The 24,971-nt window shown below is 36.2% G+C and overlaps 1 protein-coding gene across 2 annotated transcripts in view; it reads left to right on the top strand.

Annotated features, from left to right (window-relative positions):
* LOC150099998 (phospholipid-transporting ATPase ABCA3-like) overlaps window positions 1–24,971 on the top strand; it is a 728,766-nt gene that overhangs the window by 695,947 nt on the left and 7,848 nt on the right. For both annotated transcript variants that reach the window (XM_090402469.1, XM_090402468.1), the window contains one exon: window positions 6,948–7,125. In XM_090402469.1, the coding sequence (XP_090258595.1) occupies window positions 6,948–7,125 (178 nt within the window). The remainder of the gene's footprint in view (window positions 1–6,947; window positions 7,126–24,971) is intronic.

Below are 24,971 nucleotides of genomic sequence, written 5' to 3'. Positions count from 1 at the left end.
TATGGTGGTATAAAAGTCTTACAGTGGCTGCACTGCATAGTTCAGAAAGCCTGGACAGAGGGACGAATTCCAGATGATTGGAGTAGAGCTCTCATAGTACCCATATATAAAAAGGGAAATAAAACTGAATGTGAGAATTACAGAGGTATTTCCCTACTGAGTGTTCCTGGCAAGATCTATGCAAGTATACTTGAGAAACGGTTGAGAAGAATTGTGGAAGAAAAGCTTGGTGAAGAACAAGCTGGATTCAGGCCAAATAGAGGCTGTCAGGATCAGATCTTCACTTTACGACAAATAGTCGAGAAAGCATGGGAATATAACAAAGATCTGTATTTAAGTTTTGTCGATTTGGAAAAGGCATATGACAAGGTGCCAAGAGAGAAGCTATTCAATACGCTGCAGTTATATGGTGTCAATGGGGCATTATATCAAGCAATACTTAGTCTTTATTTGAGTTGTAAGTCAGCAGTTAGAATTGAAGGAAGTACAGGAAGCTGGTTTAATGTTAAATCTGGTGTGAGACAAGGATGTACATTATCCCCTCTGTTATTCATTATCGATATGGATCACATTATGAAGGAAATTGGTATTAAACCTGATATCAAAATTGGAGATGTTAATGTCAGCTCTTTGCTTTATGCGGATGATGTTATACTTCTAAATAAATCCGCTACAAGTCTGCAAGATTCTCTGACTAAATTCAATTGCTGTTGTAACAGATATGGTATGAAGGTCAGCAATAAAAAGACAAAGACAATGAAAATAGGCAGAATCATTGAAAATGTCAACTGTGTTGTGAATGGAGAACCTGTGGAACAAGTAAAACATTTCAGCTACTTAGGCACGATTTTTACTGAAGATGGTAAATTAAATATAGAAATAGACAACAGAATCAGCAAAGCTGGTATGGTGGGAAGTCAATTGAATAAATTCATATGGAATAAGAGAGAAATTAGTCGGAACACTAAATTAGCTGTATACAAGACAGTGTTCAAACCAGTTTTAACTTATGGATCTGAGAGCTGGGTCAGAAGTAAAACATTTGACCAAAGACTAGAGACCGCAGATATGAGAGTCCTGAGAAAGATTATAGGCATGAACAGATGGCATCAATGGCAATATCATATTAAAAATGAGGATATTAGGAAAGAACTTGACATTGTCAGCATCAAGGAATGCGTTAGCAGAGGTAATCTCAGGTGGTATGGTCACTTAAATAGAATGGGAGAGGAAAGATTAGCAAAACTGGTGTTCTCTGCCAGGTTGGCAGGAAAACGACCCAGAGGAAGACCAAGATATAGGTGGATTGATACAGTACAAAGTGCCTTAGACGATAGAAATATAAGATCTGATAATGTTGGAGTCTTGACAAATAACAGACTGATTTGGAGGAAAATTGTAGATAGGAAGTTAGTAATGATGTAATTTTTTCATGTAGTACTGTCATATCCTGTACACCCCTTGAGGGTACATGGCAGGAATTTGATGATGATGATGATCTACAGGGTGTTCGGGATAAATTTGACATATTTATAATTAATTATATTTTTCCGTAAGTTACATGTATTAACACACACTTCTCTTCATTTAAAAGTTTGGACCCTTCTTCATTCATATACAAGATGTCAGAAAGGATGGATAGCTGGAACCCACCTGAATCATGGAAGAGAATAACTTGTATCATGATGATTCGTGCCCGCCATCAAAATAAGGATATTACGACTGCTGCCCAATGCTCCCTGAATACAGTAAAAACAATCAGGCATGAACTAGAGACTTGCAATGGTGACTACGAGGATGTAGCAAGAAGAAAGATCCCTAGCAGACGATCTGATTGCGTTCGTACAGCAGAATTCCTCGCAAATCTGCAGGAACAGGTGTTGAAGAACCCTGGCATTGGAATTCGGGCTTTGTTCGTGGAGTTGCTAACTGTAGTCAAGCCCTGGATAACAAGGGTAGCCAATGGTAGGCCGTATGTATGGCAGCAGGATTCGGCCCCTTGCCACACCTCTGGGAAAAGTCAAAAATGGTTGTCTGAATATTTCTACGACTTCACCAGTCCAAATGTTTGGCCTCCAAACTCCCCAGACCTTAACCCCATGGATTATTTTGTATGCGGCGCAGTTGAAAAAGACACCAATCGCACTTCCAGTAATACAAAAGCCCAGTTAATGGATAAAATTAAAACAGTTTTTGCGGCCCTTCCCAGGGAGACTGTAGCATCAGCTTGTTCGAGGTTCCGAAGCAGAATTGAAGCTGTGATCGATGCTAATGGTGGTTATTTTGAGTAAATCTTGTTGATAGTATTGTAATTAACTCTGCCTGTAATGTTTTTTTGTCAATTCATTAAATTTAATAGATACAAAGAAGATTTTCTTTTTCCTTACGAAACTGTCAAATTTATCCCGAACACCCTGTACTTCAGACTTTCTTTGTATTTAACAAACAAAACGATTAGTTTAAAAAAAAAATCATATATATATATATATATATATATATATATATATATATATTGTTGAAATTAGGATTTACTCGGGATGTATACATTTATAAAAATAAATTTAACTGACTAGAACCCGAGAAAGTATAACAAAAACCTTTAATACATCACAACTAGTTTCATCGGTGATCCGACTTCTTCAGGTGAGAAATAAAAACATAAGACATAAAATAACACGGTAAAAAATGAACTTTACAGCTTAATAAAAAGCAGAATAATAACAGTCATATTTGAATAGGTGACCGCATGCTACCGTTGGCATGAGTAGAATGTGTGCGACAGCTAATTTTTGAGCGCCAGTACTGGATTACTGCGCTATGGGAATCGGGTAAATTGTAGCTAAGATTATTGTTTAAATGTGAAGGGTCCAGAACTATTTCTTTTGATTCGATGATTCTTCTTTCGAATTCATCCTTGCAAATATATAAATTAGTAGTGCGTTCCCAATCAACTTGATGTGGCTGTTCTTCAAGGTTAGAGTTTGCCGAGAAAAGGACATGACTGGAAAGGGCGCTCGCTCGTGCTCTACTGTAGGAGATGTCACGTCTATGTTCCTCAAGACGAAGTGAAACAGATTTGTCTGTCTGGCCAAAATAAGGTCGACCACAGTTGCACAAAACTTTATAAACACCAGGAAAATGCAGATGGTTGTGTTTTGGTTTTGGTCGACTCAGAAAAGAACGAAGTTTTGGCAGCGTAGTATAGTCGGTCTTTATGTTGAATTTTTTCAGAATCTTAGCTAGTTTTGGGGTAAGAGTGCTGATAAAAGGCAACTGTATATGAGTGATTGGGTTGGAGTCATCTTCTTGTCGAGGATGTTGGCGTGGTCTCAAGCGTTTAGTGATGTTACGAGACGAATATCCATTATTTAAGAAGGTGTTTTTCAGGAAGTTAAGCTCTGTTTGAAGGTCTTCTTCTGTGGAAATGAGACATCTTGCTCGATGGGCGAGGGTGGAGATGATGCCCAGTTTCTGAGGTGGGAAGTGATGAGAAGAACCATGTAAATATCTATCAGTGTGGGTGGTTTTTCGAAAAATTGAAAATTTAAGACAGTCAGGAAATCTACTGATCTTTAGATCCAAGAAGGGGAGAACGCCGTTAACCTCTAGTTCAGATGTGAATTTAATGTTTTGATGTTGGTTATTTAAATGGTTTAGGAAGTTTTGCAGTTCCTCTAAACTATCTCTCCGCTCTCTCCATCCCCTCATTCCTCGGTTGTACGGCTTGCCTAAGATCCATAAGGTTGACACCCCCTTTAAGACCTATTGTGGAAGGGATTGACTCACCTACATACAATCTGTCTAAATATCTTGCAGCTTCTTTAAAACATTTAGTTGGCAATTCTTCTTCCTTCATCAAAAACTCTGAAGATTTCATCTCAAAAATAAAAAATTTGAATCTTTTAGACTCGGACAGAATGGTGAGTTTTGACATCGTATCTTTGTTTACGAATGTTCCTACAGATGAAGTTCTGAGTCTTCTTAAGGACAAGGTTTCTAAAAAAGTGTTCGCTCTTCTAACTCACTGCATCAATTCCGGCTATTTCTGCTACGAAGAGAAAATATACAAACAAACTAGCGGTTTAGCTATGGGCAGCCCTCTATCTCCAGTCTTAGCTAATTTTTTCTAGAAGATTTTGAAGAGAAAGCTATTTCCTCAGCTACTTTGAAACCTAAACTGTGGTTACGTTACATCGATGACGTCTTCCTTATTTGGGGACATAGTTTAGAGGAACTGCAAAACTTCCTAAACCATTTAAATAACCAACATCAAAACATTAAATTCACATCTGAACTAGAGGTTAACGGCGTTCTCCCCTTCTTGGATCTAAAGATCAGTAGATTTCCTGACTGTCTTAAATTTTCAATTTTTCGAAAAACCACCCACACTGATAGATATTTACATGGTTCTTCTCATCACTTCCCACCTCAGAAACTGGGCATCATCTCCACCCTCGCCCATCGAGCAAGATGTCTCATTTCCACAGAAGAAGACCTTCAAACAGAGCTTAACTTCCTGAAAAACACCTTCTTAAATAATGGATATTCGTCTCGTAACATCACTAAACGCTTGAGACCACGCCAACATCCTCGACAAGAAGATGACTCCAACCCAATCACTCATATACAGTTGCCTTTTATCAGCACTCTTACCCCAAAACTAGCTAAGATTCTGAAAAAATTCAACATAAAGACCGACTATACTACGCTGCCAAAACTTCGTTCTTTTCTGAGTCGACCAAAACCAAAACACAACCATCTGCATTTTCCTGGTGTTTATAAAGTTTTGTGCAACTGTGGTCGACCTTATTTTGGCCAGACAGACAAATCTGTTTCACTTCGTCTTGAGGAACATAGACGTGACATCTCCTACAGTAGAGCACGAGCGAGCGCCCTTTCCAGTCATGTCCTTTTCTCGGCAAACTCTAACCTTGAAGAACAGCCACATCAAGTTGATTGGGAACGCACTACTAATTTATATATTTGCAAGGATGAATTCGAAAGAAGAATCATCGAATCAAAAGAAATAGTTCTGGACCCTTCACATTTAAACAATAATCTTAGCTACAATTTACCCGATTCCCATAGCGCAGTAATCCAGTACTGGCGCTCAAAAATTAGCTGTCGCACACATTCTACTCATGCCAACGGTAGCACGCGGTCACCTATTCAAATATGACTGTTATTATTCTGCTTTTTATTAAGCTGTAAAGTTCATTTTTTACCGTGTTATTTTATGTCTTATGTTTTTATTTCTCACCTGAAGAAGTCGGATCACCGATGAAACTAGTTGTGATGTATTAAAGGTTTTTGTTATACTTTCTCGGGTTCTAGTCAGTTAAATTTATTTTTATAAATATATATATATATATATATATATATATATATATAAAAGCCTTGTGACAATGTTTCTAGATAGTAATCTAGAAATGGTAATTGCCTCATTCTCACTCTGAAGTCTTCAAAATCATCAGCAGCCATGAACTCAACTACCAATAATAACTAAGAGTGGAGACTAGCTGCCTACCAATTTCCAAAAGTTGATTATGGCTAAAAGAGTTCCACCCACTACCAATAGGGAATAAAATACATTTGAAAGTTTATTTTATTTATATATAAATGCAGTTCCCTAATTTCTTAAACAACTAAATAGTGAAAATTAAGAAAATGTACATTACAAAGACAGAAGCAAATATATTAATCACTATTCTAGATATTTATCAAGGCAGTCAGTAGACTGGTATTGTAACTCGAGAAAACATATGTCAGTTTAATGTCACAAAGTGTAATGTTAAAAGTTTTTTTGCACTGAGTAAACCGTAGACTTGCTGGACTTTGCCTTGATAAACTGAAAAAAGAAGATCTTTAGTTTGTAACACTGGAAAGAGAATGGAAATTAGGGAACATGTTGCAAAAATGGTAAATGTAGTGCAGAGAATAGCTGCAGTATTCAGGAGGACACTGAGGAAATAGGAATAAAAAGTTTTTCCTTTTGTATAAATGTCACACATGAAAGGTTGTAAACCTGTAGTGCATTACTATACCATGGGTGATGGATTAAGGATTATGTAACCCAGAAACTCTGCTTTGCAGAATCATGTGTGTGTATATTTTTCAAGCTACAAAATGTATAATTAAATTTCCTCATTGTTTATGACTAATGTCCTAGCTATACTTATCATGTTTATACTTAATTGTAATTCTTTTGTTCTCTATCCCAGTGCTTATGGTAGAAGGAAATGAGAGGAGTGTAGTGACCTCTAAAAGTTGAGTAGGGGATGTGCTAAGCAACAAGCAAATGAAAAAGTAGTTACTGTCATGGCAGCTGGTAAGTGAATAGACTATCATATGTCAGCGGGATATGACGTGCAGTGAACAAACTGATGAAGTATGATAATCATTAGACCTGTGTGTGTGTTCCTCCTGTGCTAGGTCCTGGGATTTGTGAAGACTCCAAATGATGATATCAATTCACGTCACTGAGTTCAAGTGTCTTATTGAGCAACAGTTATTTCTTGTAAGCATGTATGACACAAAATCAAAAGTTTTTTAAATTATATGAGCATAAGACTCAATGTACGTGAGTGCATGTGCACACTTGCACGCATTTCAGATTAATAGTGTAGATCACCTTATCTTATCGAACATATGTATGTATTTATGTTGAGTTCTGTATAAAATTATATGGTATAAAAATTGCTGATAACTGGTAACATTTTCTAATATATTTTTTGTTGTTTTTGTGGGGCTTTGATTCATTTATGTTTGCGAAAAGTGCATTATTGTGAAATAAAAGTTTTAACCTTGAAGCCATTATTTAGAACATAGTGCTAAAATATTTCTCTATCTTTGAAATTTGTTATACTTATGTGGTTAAATTTGTTCAGCTGCCTAGAAACTTAAACACACTTATTTGCATATCTCACTTGGTATAATTCTGTTTATAGGGAATAGTGCATTACCATATCACAGATGCATCTTTATCCTGGGCTAAATTATTTGCAACAATGGAAAAAGCTAAACAAGAATTGCAATTAGAAGATTACCTAATTAGTGATACCACCTTGGAACAGATATTTCTGACATTTGCTCATGCTCAAAGAAAAGAAGGCGCTGCAAACATAAGTATGCCTAGCTAGTTTTTTTTTTTTTTTATGTTAATCTCAAATGCAAAAGTTTATTGAACTTGAAGTGCTTGACTATTTTCTAATTTAAATATATGATAGCTAATCCATTCACAAGCTTTGACAAATGTTGCAGATGTAAAGGAAAAGTGTTAAGCATACATCCCTTGGTGTGATAACAGTATAACAGTTTTCTGTTACCACATCTTGGATAAGGCAAATTATCTATTTATACAGGATAACAGTTACAAAAAAAAAAAAAAAAAAGAGAGATTTCTGGATGATCAAAGCTTGAAAATGCAATAACATATTTATGTCAGGGAAAGTTGACAAAAAGAAGCAAGATTATTCTAAGAACTTGATACTTGATTTTTTGAGAAAGATTGCATAATTGGAGTTTAACTACATGAAAATATGGCATGGAAATAAGTTTGAGCACTAGAAGTGAATATATCAATAGTTATATGCTGTGTGTATATTTATTATTATTATTTGGTAATCTTCATGGAGTCAACAGACTCATCATGGGAGGCCCACTCAACCATCAACATGTCTATCATAATGAGCCTTGAAGTTATTTACACTACCTTCACTCACAATGCACTCAGACTATTCCATTCGCTAACAACTCTCCATATAAAAAATCTGCTCCTTTATACAACTTCCAGGGATGGCCTCTCATTCTTTCTGTCTTATTGTCTACACTTTTATCATTTCATTTGTATTAATCAGATAGAATCCTTAACTAACTTGAAGATCTTTATCATATCTACTCTTTTTCTCCTATCCACCTGCCTCTGTAATCCACATTCCCTCAAACACTCTTCATAGCCAACACTCCAGCGTCCTGGAGTGTTGGCTATGAAGAGTGTTTGAGGTTATCACTTTGGTTATTCATCTTTGGACCTTCTTTAGTGTTTCCACATCATAATGAAAATTAGGTGACCAAATTTGAGCACAATAGTCCATATGTGGTCTGACCAATGTCTTATATAGAGGCATCACACCTTTTTATCCCTATTTCTCAGTGTACTTTTTATTATTATTATTATTATTCGAGCACCTCCATAGAATCAGAAAGCTCATCGCTGGAGACCCAATCTGTCTATACAATCTATCATACCTCTCCTTGAACCTATTAACAGAAAAAGCACTCACAACTGACTCTGACAACCCATTCCACTCATTCACAACTCTCCAAGCAAAATCTAGTCCTCCCACCCCTTCTAACTACACCTTTATTCAACTTTCAGGGATAATCCCTTGTTCTGGTCCCTCTAACTAAGTGCTGAAACATTTCTCCTGCATCAGTCCTATAAAACCCTTTAAGCAACTTAAATGTTTCTATCATATACCCTCTTTTTCTCTTATCAACAGACTTCCGCAATCCATACACCTTCAATCAGTCCTCATAGGGAACATTCCACAGGTCACTCACCTCTGAATCCTCTCCACTGCTTCCTCATCCCCAAGACACCAGGGACCAGACTTCAGCACAGTAATCCAGATATGGGCATATCAAGGCCTTATAAAGAGGAATAACAACTTACTTGTTAATGTGTTCTTCAATAGCCAAGTAATCTTATGGGCTACCTTAGCAATATATCCTCTAAACTTTAATCTGTCTACCCCCCCCTAAATCTTTAGCTTCATCTATTTCCTGGAATATAGTGCCATCACTGTGATACATGGTTTGTAATCTGTTTATCCTAAAATACATAACTTTACATTTCTCAATATTAAACTGACATCCATTAACTTTTGCCCATGCTGACTGCCTATTTAAATTGTCCTGCAAGCCCTCCACATTGCCTTGATTAACTTTTACACTACCTAATTTTGCATCATCAGCAAACAACTGAATATTTCCTTTCAGGTTATTTCCTATATCATTTATGTACAAATTAAACAGAAATGGGTCCAGCACTGAATCTTGTGGCACACCCTAGTCACCTGTTTTCACCTCACTTCTGTTAAGCAGCCACCCTCTTATCCACTTAACCAATGTCACATCATCCCCATTTGTTCTGATTTCCATAACAGAGTTCCATGTGGTATTCTGTCAAATGCTTCGCAAAATCCAGCAAAAAAAACATCATGTAGCCATTTCCTTTATCCAACTCTTACTCTATTATAAAAAAATTAGTACTAAGGCATAACCGACCCTTCACCAAGCCATACTGACCCTCATACAGTGTCATATTTTTATCCACCCATTCTTGAATTCTCTTTTGGACCAATTTTTCCAGTACTTCTATTACAATGCCTGAGATACTGATTGGTTTATAATTTGCTACTGTAGTCTTAGAATCTTATTTTAAGTCTCAACTCTACCAGAGCTGAGACTCAAAGGCATTGCACAGCAAAACCCTAGTTGATATCCCATCTAATCCCACAGCTGTATTTACATTGAGATTCTGTAATATCTGAAGAACCTCCAATTCATCCACCTCTGTTCCCACATTATAGCAGCTATACAATGTGCAGTCTTTGCAACACAAGTGATGTGCCCTCAGAACTTCGGTACACTGTCCATCACTCTAAGATTCTGAATCTTATCCAGTTCCTGAAGTACCACTTCATCAATACAGTAGGTAGCCTTATCTCTGTGTCCCAAAGTGCATTTATTAACATGAAAACTGCAACCTCACTCATTTGTCTAAGCTAAAAGCCTATTTAAATCTTCCTATAGAGAATTGACATCGGCACTACTGCTGATAATTCTACCTATCTTCGCATCATTAGCAAACAACTGAAGATCCCCAGTCAATCCATGTGTCATATCATTAACAAATAAGTTAAATAGTAGGGACCCAAGTACAGAATCCTGAGGCACACCACTGGTAACTTTTTTCCCCCCCTGAGACATGGCTGCATTATACACAACTTGCTGGTATCTTTCAGAGAGTCGATCTCCGATCCATCCATTCCTATCCTCTGCAGTTTGTACACCAACTTATCATATGGTAATCTATCAAATGCTTTTACAAAGTCCAAGAATATCATTGTTTATGATTCTTCCCCTTATCCAACTCATTTATCACTTTATCATAAAATATAAGCAGATTGCTAAAACAAGACTTGCCCTTCACAAAGAATTTTATGTTCATCAACCCATTCCTATGTTCTGTTTCTAACCAATTTTTCCGACATTTTGATCACAACTGCAGATTATACAGACTGGTCTATAATTGGAAACCTGTTCTTGAACCATGCTTATGGAGCGGTATTATTTTGCCTTCTTTTTACTCCTTAGAACTTTCCTTGCTGCAAGACTCAATAAATAACCAGGACAAGGGCATGGCTAACGCTTTTGTACATTCTTTAAAAATATACAGTGATATGTCATTCACATGCATCTGTTCACTGCAGACTGTCTTGTACTTCCTCTGTAGCAACTTCTTTTGTAACACTGCTTGCTTGATTTCACGTTCAACCATCTCACTCCTACCTTATTTATTCACTTAACTCTTGGTATGCAGTTATGCATTGCTTGTGTTAAATACTGCCTTATCATTTCCCATGCACTGTCAACATCTTTTCTACACAATTCATTAATCCAATGTATTTATGCTAGTTGACTATGGAGTTTCTGATAATCACCCACCTTATAGTTCCACATATAGACCTGCTCGATAACATTTTCTTGTCTGACTACTTTCACCAGCAGGTGGCAGTGTTGATATCTCAATCACAACCACATCCCATGAGGATATCACCAAATCTAATACTTATAAATCTTGTGTTGCTTCCATCGCATGCTGTTTCATATAGTTATCCCACAGAAACTCAACAAATTCACTCTCCTTGTTAATATACACTATCTCTTCTTTCCAATCCACATTCCTATAATTAAAATCTCCCATTAGGATCATCTGCCTTTTACTTGCCCAATTTGTCTAAACATTTCACAATCAATACTCTCCACATTTCCTGGCCTATAACAGCATCCTATTAGATATAATACTCTACTGATCTCAACTTCACACCAAACAGCTTCAAAATCTTCACATGTACTACCATTTTCCACTTTGACTCTTGAAGGACGAAATTCCTCTGATGCCATTAACAATACTCCCATTAATATGTTATCAGTTGAATGAATCTCCCACAATGAGTCTGCTCACCTCAAAATTCACCTTCATGGAGGGTGAATTTTGCAAATGGGTTTTAACATTCCTGGTCCTAATTCAAACATGGCTTTTCACTTTTTAATTAATGGTTTAGTTAATAGTTATTTTTTGTATTTATCATACTTATCAGTTGATTTCTCAGATAAACTTCCAAAGTTTATTCTTATGGCAGATTTCTTTAAGAGAAGAGCTGTTTATTGACCCATTTCCAGTTATGTTTTGAGTTTAATTCTTGGGATATTTTTAGACATTCAGTTAAGAAGAATATCTTTAAAATCCCATGATATTCCCATTTCTAATCTTTTCTTTCTGAATCTCTTACCATATCCTGAAAATCATCTTTCTTAAAATTGCAGCTTTGCACTTTCTTGTGACACTTTCTTTCCTTAATTCTCAAGCCAGGGTTAAATAATCACTACCACACAGTGGCTCTATGTAAGTGATATGACTAATTCTTTATTCCTCTATATTCATGTTAAATCTAATATCGTATTTTCCAAAGTTGATTTATGATGTTGTTGCTACCTATTTAGTTTACTCTTGTTTCATTTACCTGCTCACTATCATCAATATTAAAATCATCCATTATTAATTCTCTTTTTTTTTTTTTTTTAAATCTCAGTGAACTTGTTCATAATGCTGTTGCTTTTTTTCTTTGCTGGCATATAAAACACACTCCTGATAAATAGCACACTTCTGCTTGTAATTTTACAGCCTGCATGTTTATCGAATACTACACTGTTTGAAATTCTTCACCACTGTACATATGTAATGAGTCATCAATGCCTTTTCCTGATATTTAACAATACTTCCTCTCTTGTTTTTCTTAATCGTTCCTGACTACATAACTGTATAATTCTTCAAGAAATTTTATATAAAATATTTAAATTATAATAAATTTATAAAATTATTCAAATATTATGTTAAATGAAATTATTCAGTTAAAACATTTTAAAAGTGTACACTTTTAAAGAAACATTACAAATTTGATGTGGGTAATGTCTGTCTTTCTCATTCATAAATGCATCACTTGAGAATAACTATATTTTCTCTTTGTTGCTTTCCTTTTTTTTTTTTTTTTTTATAAACTGCTATGAGGAAATGTAAATCTGTAAATCTTTGTTCTTCTGGGCAGTTTGCCTGTTTTATAGGATGAAAAACCTGAGTTTTGTATTTCTCTGTATTTTACATTTTATGTATATTATTTTGTCATTGGCTTTTTTCCCCCTTGGCTGTGATGCCACATTCCCACTTTTGTAGCCTGCCTGTTTAGCAAATACTGCACTGTCTTAAATTCTTCCCCCCCCCCACCTCACATATGGAATTGGTCATTGTAAAATATTAAATTATTATAAAGCTAAATTTATAAAATTATGCATAATTATTATGTTAAATAAAAATTATTCAGGTAAAACATTTTAAAATTATATACTTTTTAAAAGAAACCTTATAAATTTGGTGTAGGTATGCATCCCTACATTACCAGTTCATAAATCTATTACTTAAGGATAAGTATATTTTCTCTATTGTACCTGTTATATACCTCTCCATATTGTTTACTTAGATTAATCTGAATAATATCTATGAGAAAGAGTTGCTTTACTTGGTGCATTTAAAATCTTAAATTAGGTATATCATTTTTAAGTGTCATGCTTTCTTCCTCTCTATAAATTAATAAGTTATCTGAAAATTTGATCTTTCGATTATTACTCTGAATTGATCTGAATGCAGGGTGATTCCTTTCTTTGACATGAATAATACGTTGCATTATCCTAGGTAATCAAATGGAAATGCTGCTTTCTTAGCCTGAATATTAGTGGCTATTTTAAAATGTGATAGCCTTTGTGTTTTGTTTTGTACAAGACTTCTTGGAGTTTATAATATATATTACCAGAATATAAGCTTACTATCAAACTAATACTTCAAAGAAATAATGTTATGTGAAACATGATGTAACTACAACATTATGTTAATCTAGTCATACTTGCTTGCGTGAAGATGCAGAAATAATCTTGTTCATCAAAGTGTTTTGTATGATAAAATTTTTTAAGATTTTTTAAGAGCTTATAATATATATTACCAGAATATAAGCTTACTATCAAACTAATACTTCAAAGAAATAATGTTATGTGAAACATGATGTAACTACAACATTATGTTAATCTAGTCATGCTTGCGTGAAGATGCAGAAATAATCTTGTTCATCAAAGTGTTTTGTATGATAAAATTTTTTAAGAGCTTATAATATATATTACCAGAATATAAGCTTACTATCAAACTAATACTTCAAAGAAATAATGTTATGTGAAACATGATGTAACTACAACATTATGTTAATCTAGTCATACTTGCTTGCATGAAGATGCAGAAATAATCTTGTTCATCAAAGTTGTTTTGTATGATAAAATTACTTGACTTGTCTAATCTGTAAATAAATGTTTTATTTTTGGCATCACAAATTAATTCCTCTGTTAAAGGAAAGTCTAATTACATAGATTACACATTTATTTGTATTTGTACTTCATTTATTTGTACAGGAAAAAATATATTGGATGTTAACTGTACTTTAATATAATAACACAGTTGTGAATTATGCAACACAGTACATGTTGCATAATTTAGCTATATAGTTTTTGCAGATTATATTTCAGACTGATTTTTATTATGATGTGAACTAATACCTGTTACATTCATCAACTATTCTCATAATTCACACTCCTCCATCTCTACCATGATGAGTCCTGGGAATCCAAGGACTCATCATGGTAGAGAGAACCTTTAGTCAGACAGCACCTAAATACCTATCATTTCATGGCAGCTCTGTGGCACAGAAGACTGACAAAACATCCACCCTTTGATTGGAAAAGACTTAGGTTTAAGTCGCATTATGAATTCAGGATTTTTTTATGTGGGCTTTTTCATTTGAAGGCAAGTTAGACAGTCTCATATAGAAGCAGTAGTATTTTTTCCTTACAGAAACTTAGGGGTTTTCCTCTAGCAAAACAAACTTGTCAAAGACTTATGATTAACAGACAAAATATTAGTGCATTGCAGTGGGAGTGGGGGGGATCATATAGAACAGAATGGATGCCTACAATGAATTCTGAAACTCTATGGAAATGTCATATCTCTCTTTGAATGCATTCACCAAAGATGTATTTCCAGTACCTAACAGTTGTCCATTCCCCTTACACCTGTCCTATGTTATTAGAAAAATCTAGATCTCAAATTTTCTGACCAAATCCATACTTGGCTTCCATTGATAACCTTGAGTTCTCCCTCCACCACCCCTTGCCATAAGTTACATTTATATCTCTATTACTGATATCTTGATTTGTGATGAACTGATAATATACAAATCTTTTCTGTAAAAAAAAAATAATAATAATAATATTATTGTTGCAGTGTTATTGATATGTGATTCCCAGTTGCACATAATGTAGACACTTGTAATGTGATCACTTTAGTGTAAACTGCATGCTTGATATATGATTGCATCAAATGTAAGATTACATTCACATGGAAGTTGTTAAACACTTTTACCACAAATTCAGCATGGATCATGAACCTTTCTTTACAGCCTGTTCATCTAATGATAAGTTTTGACATCAACTCTTAATTACTAATATTCTCTTGGTTGAAAGTCTTTGATTATTTTTATCCTTACCAGTCAGATGAGTTCAGATTATTTTAGTTGCAGAATAGCATCCACAAACTATTTTCCTCTTTGATCCCAGGTCATCTCCTTCCCTTTTTTATCTACACATGCATTCACATCATCTTGGGGCACCAACCTTTCTCACACTATGTTCCCCTGTCCACCCTGAGCCTACCTCCCCTTTTTCCCTGTTCGTCTTGCATATTTGTTCTCTCATTCTCTATACTCTCTATTTGGAAAACAAAGATGTGATGTAGAATTTATGGTTGGTGGGGATATATTATTAGAGGTGGAGGAAATAAGAGATCTTGGGCTGATGACAGATAGGGATCTAAAATTTAGAGGACACATTGCCAAAATTGTGAGCACAACACAACAAATTCTGGGAATGATGCTGCGGACACTGACTTTTAGAAATAAGGAGATTCTTGTTCTATTGTATAAGGCTCTGATCAGGCCACACATGGACTGCTGTGCACAGATTTCATCATCTGATTTTTCAAAAGGATGAACAGATATTGGAAGGGATCCAGAGCAGAGATGACAAAGTTAATTTCTGATCTCTGGAATGTTTAATATAAGGAAAGGTTGAAGATGCAGTTTACAGAGTGTAATTGGTAGGAAGAATGGGAGTGATATGATAGAGACTTACAAGTTAGTACGTCTCTATCATTATAAAATCAATGTTAAAGAGATTTTTTTATAAAATGGTGGGAGATCAGAAGAGAGAGAGAGAGGTCATCCCTTCCCTGGAAGGTGTGAACAAAGGAATAAGAAGCAGTTTTTTTGATTGCTGAGTTGTGAATGATTGGAATGCCTTTTCTGAGAAGGTGGTGTCTGCAAAGAATTTGAATGTGTTTAAGGCACTTTATGATCAGCTGTGTGCAGGGGCGACTCATCTATAGGGGCCGGGCCCCACCTATATTTGGATAACTAGCCCAATAATTGTAGTTTTAAAAAATGTTTCTTGTAATTATTATTTTTTAATCTATTTCCAACACGTTTTATTGTTTAATAAAAAAAAATTACTGTAGTATTTTGTGTCAATATTGTATAATGCGACTTAGTACGGTCTCTGGGGCCAGCCATGGCTGGCCCTATTTTATACGTGTAGAACACAGGGCATGTATGAAGCACGTGCACTAGCGATTATCTTTGTTTACCGGGCACAATGCTGGAGCCAGTTTAGTCTGGCCCAGTCACTGTATTTTCACGTATGTACATAGCGCATGATTCTTTGTGAAGCACGTGCACTAGCGATTGTCTTTGTTTACCGGGCGCAACGCTGGGGCCAGTTTAGTCTGGCCCAGTCACTGCATTTGTATGTAAATAGCGAGCGATTCTTTCTTTGTCTTATTATTTATTCTCGTTGTTGATCTGTTTTATTGTTTTTAGTGTGTTTAATTATTGTTGTCGTTTTTTGTTATAATTTATTTTAAAGTTTAAATTTTTATTACATCCATAAACAATACATTTTAACTATGAACAAAATCGATAGTTTATTGGAAAAACATTTCTCGGAATCTCGGAAGTTTCGGCATTGATTTATAAAATAAATAATAGAAATAATAACTTTTTTTGTTTTAACACTAGAAAAATGAAAACATTTTGCAGGGTGGCCAGCTGGAGTCGAACCAGCATCTTTGGAATTCCGGTTCACTGCGCTAGCCCGTTGAGCTTTTATTTTTTGCTCTAGTCCATTGAGCTATGCCCACAACTGCAAATCTTTCAAGTTTTTGTGTTATTAATATGTTGAGCCCGTATGTGTTACGTCCTAACAATTTTAAAAATTAATAGCTCAATGCATCAGTAGATTCTGACTAAACATTATTGTAATAGAAATAACAACTATAAATCAATAATAGAACCCACTATATAAATATAAAAGCTGTGTGTATGACAAAGGGGACCTCCTAGATGAGTCTTTGACTCCATATGGTCTTAGAGTAATAATAATAATAAACTCATCAAAGAAGCTGCTGCCGAGGAGAATCCTCTTTCTTTCTCTTCTCCCTTCGATAACACACTTTGTTATCCTCCATTCATCCTGAGCTTTCTTTCTGGGTACAGTATGCAAATGCAATTTTAATATTTGTTCACACCCAAAAAAATGAATTCATCCTCATATCACATTTGTTGTTAAAAGGAGATGCAGACAGTTTTCCTTTCCTAGACATCATACCTTCTCATATTGCCTTTGAGCTTTAGCAGTCTATTTTTTCACCCTATCCTTTTGCAAACCTATTTTCACTGAAAAGTACTCAATTCTGCTCATTACCAATCTAAAAAAATGGGTATCACCAAAATCTTGCTTAACAGCGATCATACTGTTAGATCATCTCCTTCAAAAAAAGTAACAGTACCATTCAAGAACCAAACCTTTGAGACTCAGTGGCATAATCTGAAGATAATGTTTCATTCATCGCCAGGGAGATATGGCAAAGTTGTTTATAAGGATAGAAAAAGTCAGAAATTTACTGTGGGTTCAAGAAGTTAGAGACACTACAGAGGTATTGGTAAGAATGTAAAGAAAAATACCATCATGACAATGTTCTAGTGATGTTTGAAAAATAATAGAAATGGAAGAAAGAATACCATTAAAGGAATGACAGGTGATATAAAACTGAAGATAAAGATATTCTGGATATCAGGAAAAATTACTTCGATAAATCATTAAATGAAAGTGAGAAGCAGCAACAGAATGTTGACAGAAGATATTCAAGTTGGAAATACATGTCAATACTTCAGATTGAAAAACCTTTGGGAACATGAAATGTAGAAGGGCAGCTGGAGTAGATGATATTCATCCTGAAATGGTCACATGTGAAGGTTAATATACAGGCAGTTCTTGACTTACATTGATTCGGAGTTATAGACACTGTCAGAAAATCTTCTAATGAGACAGTCCAACTTTATGCCATTCAGGAATTGCAGACAGTCTTAAGTGATGCAAAATATCATTTAACCAATGAATCAGGTGCTGAGCCATCATGTCAATACATGTCAATACTTCAGATTGAAAAACCTTCGGGAACATGAAATGTAGAAGGGCAGCTGGAGTAGATGATATTCATCCTGAAATGGTCACATGTGAAGGTTAATATACAGGCAGTTCTTGACTTACATTGATTCGGAGTTATAGACACTGTCAGAAAATCTTCTAATGAGACAGTCCAACTTTATGCCATTCAGGAATTGCAGACAGTCTTAAGTGATGCAAGATATCATTTAACCAATGAATCAGGTGCTGAGCCATCGTAAAACTAGAGGCTGCCCTAAGTCAGACAGCCAGATGGTTGAGTTGTTCCATGATTCACACACTATGGAACCAATTCTAACAGTCATAAAACAGCATTCTGGAGATCCAGTGAAGGAAGGCCATGGAATACAACTGAACCAGAACAGGAGTGCTATCTTCAAACAGCCGTGATCTGACTTTGCATTGGCTATAGTGAGATTAGTATCTGGTTCCACTGTACACAGAAGGCTTCACAAAGGTGGTCACAAACAGTAGCTTTTTTTTTTATGTTGCTCCCATCCATGAAAGATTATTTGCAAACCTATAGTACGTTTTGTACCATGGGCAGACTAACAAATGGTTTTAATATTTTTATCAATTTTATATATTTTTTGCATTTTTCATTTATTTTTTTACATGGTCTGGAAACTCTGCTGTAGAGATCAACCATGGAACTTTTACAAGCCACTTCAGGCCTCCAGTAAGCAGGGCAGTAGTCTTGCACCAGGCAATGAAATTCATCTCAACATATGAATCTGTTATGCAAATTTGAATCATGCTGGATTCGAACCCACAGCTATACTAACCACTCGGCCAACCAGACCACCAACTAGTCTGTGTACCAACATCCTATGCCACAGGACAGAACATTGGAAACGGGTCAGACTTCGCATCAGCTCTACCCAAGACTACTAGGAGTTGGAATTGTTTACAGAAGAGTTCTGATTTTCTCTACAAAATGATACCAGACATGCTCTAATCTGGAGAGAACTAGGGACATGTTATTCATCAACATTGTAACACTAATTACAGATATAGGCTATGTTGGTCTGTTCCGGTTTCATTGTCCATCTAATATCCTCTTTTGAGGTCTAGAAACAAATAGCCTTCTAGAAACCAGTGTAAATTAACTGCTATTAAATTAACAAGTGATAATAAATTAGTCATCAGTATGTTTCACTATAATTAACTGTATGTTTCAATTATATCATGAGATAATGTATATATAATTCAGATAGTGTATATATATAATAAACCATGGATTTTCACTAGTCAGTCTCAATCCCCTTGTAGCCGATCGACTTGAAAGAGGGGGGGGGGGGCTGATATATGCCAGTGGTTGGAGGATTGGAAGCAAATGTTATAGTAATTATAAATATAAAAAATGGTTAGCAAATATAAAAGATTTTTAGCATTGTTGAAGAAAAAATTCCAACAATATGCATTCAATTAGTCAGTAAATGAAATAAAGGACAAAGTTTTTAATGATGCTTTGTTTTGTTCAATTATTATTATTGTTCCCAACTTCCATGGGAATAATATGATTCATCATGAAAGGTTCACTTTAAACAACTCATTGTCATACCACTTCTTAAACTCATCCACAATTTGTTCTCTCATTACCCTCTCAGGTAATACATTCAAGGCTCTTATCACTCACTGTTCATACAAAAAGCTTACTTTTTTTTTTCTGTGACTCCCACCCATGAAAAGTTTTAGAGCTATAGTGTATTAGTGCTGTGGGTGGGATAGTTTTTTTTCGATTTTTAATTTTAATTTTTATTTTCTATTTATAATTTTTAGTTTTTGGAATTGATTTTTTCATATTCTGTAAACCATGCTCCAGAGATCAAACACAGAGCCTTCTCAAGTCACATCAGGCCTCCAATAAGCAGGGCAGTGAAATTTATCTGACACCTAAAGATTTGCAAATATCTTTGTCCATGGTGAGATTCAAACCTGTATCCTGCTGATTGGAGAGAGTATCTGCTAACCACTTGGCCTTAATACTTCCTTTAGCAAATTTCAGGAATGATCCCCTGTCCTTGTTTCTTCCTCTCATTTTAATATATAAAAAATTCTACCAGTGTAAATCCAGTAAATACCTTTCAACAGCCAGCTTTACTCAGTCCCCCTTCTTCATCTCCCCATCTTCTATCCACCAAACTCATTTTCATTATCCATCTCATCCATCTAAGTACAGTAATCCAGATATGATCTGATCAGATGTATATACAATGAAACCACTACCCTTCTCTCTGCTGGTCAACATCCTTCACAATTCCCTCCAGGACATATGTTCATGGAGGAGTGGGACCTTCTAGTGATGTACTGGATGTTTTCATTCTTGCTCCTTTTCTTTGCTTTTCTTCTTGTATGCTTTGCTGTATCTGAGTCTTTTTCACTAACCTCTTCCAGATGACCATTGTTGGGATTCAATTTCTGCCATGTTTGCCATGCGGTGCAATCCATGGGCATCCAGAAAGGGACATGCTCTTTATACTCTGCAAGGGCAAGGCAGGAGGTACTGTGTGGCCTGTCCGGGATCATTTGGCTAGTGGGCTGGCCTGCAGAGGTCAATGATGTCACAGTAAATCTCCTTCCTTATGGGTGGAGAGTTCTGATGCTGAAACAAAAATCCCTTTTAGAGCAAATAATTTTTATTCAACTTTATCAGGACCATCAACAAGCCCTAACCATTTCTAGAAACCACTGCAGCATCAGCGTTTTAATATTAAACTCTTGAGAATTGATCCTGAGTGGAGCTTCTTGACTGAATTTGGAGATCCTGCTAACCCCTTCCAAACCCTTCACCCAGAAGGGTTTGGAAGGGGTTAGTAGGATTTCCAAAATCAGTCAAGAAGCTCCACTCAGGATCCATTCTTGTAGAAACCAAAACTCGCATACACAATTAGCACAACTTCCTCATGCAACATTTGGCAAAAGAATACCAATAGAAGTCATCCCTCACAAAACTTTGAACTACTCTCAAGGAGTAATATCAGAGTATTACCTTCTCATTGTACCAGCTGAAGAGATCAGCTCTGAAATGTAAGACCAAAAAGTGACATTCATGAAGAGAATACTCATTTATAGGGATAGTCACCTGGTTCCCACCAGAATGTCATCCTTACTTTCAACATACCTAAACCACCAACATCTGTGGAAGCAGGATATCTAAACTGCCAAGTTAAGCTCTAGATCCTGAACCCCTTGTGCTGCTTTAAATGTTAGAAGCATGAGTCATTCTTAAACTCATAGCTCTGTTATCTGTACCCAAATTGGCAGTAAAGATCATGAGAACAAACACTGTAAGAGCAGAATGCCCAAATGCCATAACTGTGAGTGATATCACAAAGCATACTTACTCCTGAGCATGCTAAAGGTGGAAGGATGAAAAGAAGATAAACTAAACAGAGTATGCCATATCAGGAGGTGAAGAGTCAGTGTACGACAAAAGTAGTAACATCTATGAGTAAATGATCCTATGCTGAGTAAGCAGTGTAAAGCAAGTGTCAGTAAGGACTTCCCCCCCCACACACACACCCTTTCTCATAAGCACAGCATCCCTGAATGCAATGATTTGTTTCTCTAGAAGTTATCAAAGAGGGAAAAAAAATACGATTTCACTACTGAAAAGATATGACAAAAATGGGCCAGTACACAAGAATCCACTAATTAAAAAAATAATGGAACATGCATTGAACACGATCAGAGAAATGTCTCTGGACTCATTAATATATATAGTGCTTCACAGAGAGAGAGTCCAATTTGATAGCATCTTGGATGTTTTTCCTGATGAAGAAAATATGATGAACACTGGCCATGAACAATTCTTCGGAATCCAAGGCCAGTGAAAACAAAACCTCACATCATTAGAAATCAGATGATACCACCAAAAATAAATAATAAAAACATTTCTGCAATGTAATTGTTTGATTTCTGTCGAAAAAAAAATCGAGGCTCTCTTGCAAAAGTATAAACTAATCTGCTTTTGCTTGTAGAAAATACTTTTGAAGCCCCAGTGAGGATCTGTAATTACTAAATGTGGCCATCATTCATAGAGAAAGTAGGGAGGATGGACCTACCCATGGAGTTGCCACCATCCTTATGGATAAGGATGGTGGCCAGCCTGGCTGGCCGAGTGGTTAGCATATTCACTCTCCAGCCAAAAGGCTGCGGATTTGAATCCTGCAATGGGCATGGATGTTTGATTGTCCTTGGAAACACTAGTGGTGGTGATGGGCAGTGGTAGATGACATTGGTGTAGTTGCAGTCAGTTGGTGGATCGAGTGGCAGAGACTGAGTTGTAGAGCAGGTGCCCTCCCTCGATGAGTGTTTGGACTCCCTGGAGGTGTCTAATAATAATAAATACGCCCCTTCGAGCAAGTCCCTCTTAATACAAATGTAGAGGCAGTTGCCATCCAATGCTCAATTGGATCTCTTATAAATGGCATGCAGCATCTACTTGCCTCCTGCTGCAGATATCTCTCACCTTGATGTCATATTGTAATTACTTTTACTTTACCTTAATGGATGATTTAAATGTTCACATTCTGTGGGATAGTGACCAAACTAACATCAGAGAAAGAGAACATTCACTTTCGTTAACTTAACTGCCTACTCAACATATGTTTATTATTATTATTATTACATAAGGCCTCCAGGGAGTCCAAAGACTCAAGGGAGGGCACCTACTCCACAACTCTCCACCACTTAGATCCATCAACTACAACTACTTTCATCTTCTACAACAGCACCATCTACCGCTGACCACCACTAGTATTTTCACAGACAATCACAAACATCCATGCTGACGTCTGGATTCGAACCTGTAACCTTTTTTTGGCTAGAGAGCTGATATGCTAACCACTCGGCCAACCAGGCCGGTAGTTTCCATCAGTTTTCCACTTTTTAAGTGGAAAACTGATGGAAATAATGGAAAACTTATTTTTGAGGATCACTTACCCATGATATACATTTGCCTGCATGGGAAATTATGTACTCCATCATGGATATCATGGTGAAAAATCAAGCAACCTGACCAGCTTGCCTTCTCCTCCTTAGCAGAATTCCATTCTGCAATGGTCAGCTTCTTTCCTATCAGCAGTGCAGTGAATTATGATTGAGTGTATTATGCAAACTGTGACAAACATGAAATCAGGGCAGGCATCTAGAATCATTTGTATGGCAAGTCAGGACTGACAGATCGTGTTCTGGATATTCCATTCACACAGCATTAAATAGAAGAGGACAACTGTCCTGCAAAGAAATCACTATAAATCTAAAGAGGTTATTTTTGGAATCGGCATCAGGTAAGAAACACTCCCCTAACCTCAACCAGTATGGCTGTATTAATTTCACAAAGATCAGGGAGATAGTTACTCTAAGATTACATTTAGCCTGATTTCTGTGAATTAGCTTCATTTTATCTGCCAAGTTAAATGGAAAAAAATGAAGGCACCTTGATAGGACATTAGTTCTTCTTCAATGAAAATGAATTGTTTCTACAACAGTCTAATTGAATGCTGTGTGTTTTACTACAGTTGTAATAATTTATCTAACCAAATATTAATCTTCTTCAGCTTCATTTCCACTCAAGTGGTTGCTGCAGCCTCCTTCCTCTATTCAGTTCTGTCTAAGGTCATGTTTTCTTCTAGTCCAAGATCTTGAAAGTCCTCCACTCAAGCTGTCCTCTTTTGATCACTTCATCTCTAGCACACTCTCCTTCCAACATAACTTAAACCACTTGTAAGTCTCAGCACTCACTTTTCCCATCTGTTGGCCATCTGCCAGCTCTCACTGTCATACATCAGTGCTGGTCTTACTAAAATTTTATATATCTTTCCATTTAACTTGCTAGATACTTTTGTATTTGTATCACACAGTATACCAGAAAACCTTCCAGTTTATCCACGCTGATTGAATTCTCCTACTGAGTTCTGAGTCCTGGTATCCATCATTTTAAACACATGATCCTAGTTATGTGAACCTGGTCACTTGTAGCATGTCTGTGCTCTGTAATGTTATACTCACTGCTGCTTCACTACAAAATATATACTCTGTCTTATTTCTGCTGATCCTTAAGCCACTGTCTTGTTCAATTCTTTTTTCTACTTCCTGCTTAGACTCTATACAAATCAGCACATCAGTGAACATCATCATCCAGAGTGATTCAGTTCTTACTGTCTCTCTGTCAACACATCTAAGAGCATGACAAATAAGGAGCACAAAGCTCATCCTTGATGAACTCTTAATGGGAATGCCAGTGGTTCCCCGCATCTCACCCTTGTTTTGCTGCCATTATACTTCTCTTGTACAAGAGATATTCATACTTTTCTGGGATCATTTTCTTCCTAAGCTTCTCCATATCTCTTGAGACACTATCAAAGGCTTTTTTCCAAATCAATGATCTATCTATATGTTTACTGGGCATCTACAGATGCTGTATGGTCACTCTGATGCTTGGTGATGTGCCACACCAAGCCTCACCATGTAGTACTGTTGTTTGCTTTTCTGGCAGCCTCAACTCTCAAGATCAGTCACTCCACACACACCATCCATCCATCTCATTGATGGTCTATCCCTTCCTCTTTTACCTTCTATTGCTTTTTCTGAGAAATTCCCCTTTCATCCTTTCTATGTGTCCAAAACTTTTAACTTTCTTCTTTCATTATCCTTAAGGAGCCTTAAAGTTCTACTGATCTTTTCTAACACCCATTCATTTGTATACCTTTCAGTATATGATATCCTTAACACCCTTCTGTAACACCACATCTCAAAAGAGCAGATATCTGACTTCTTTAGGTTCCAAGTCTTGCATCCATAAGTCGCTGTTGGAAAAACAACTGCATCCAAAATCCTCAACTTTGTTCCCATGGAGATAGATCCATCCTTCCAGATTTTAGATAGGTCTCTGACTGTTGTTTTAGCTATTGCTAACCTTCTTCTGAACAGCAATTCTTCACATTAATAATGGATCCCAAACTTGCTTTCTTCTTTCTCCATTAAGGTACACTTGTTTCTCAAGAGCTTCT

This window comes from Typopeltis vanoorti, chromosome 13 (genome assembly GCF_054136105.1).
Source record: "Typopeltis vanoorti isolate ZY-2024b chromosome 13, IOZ_Tvanoo_1.0, whole genome shotgun sequence".
Lineage (NCBI taxonomy): Eukaryota > Metazoa > Arthropoda > Arachnida > Uropygi > Thelyphonidae > Typopeltis > Typopeltis vanoorti.
The sequence above is the reverse complement of the archived record's forward strand: the minus strand, read 5'-3'. Positions and strand labels throughout refer to the sequence as shown.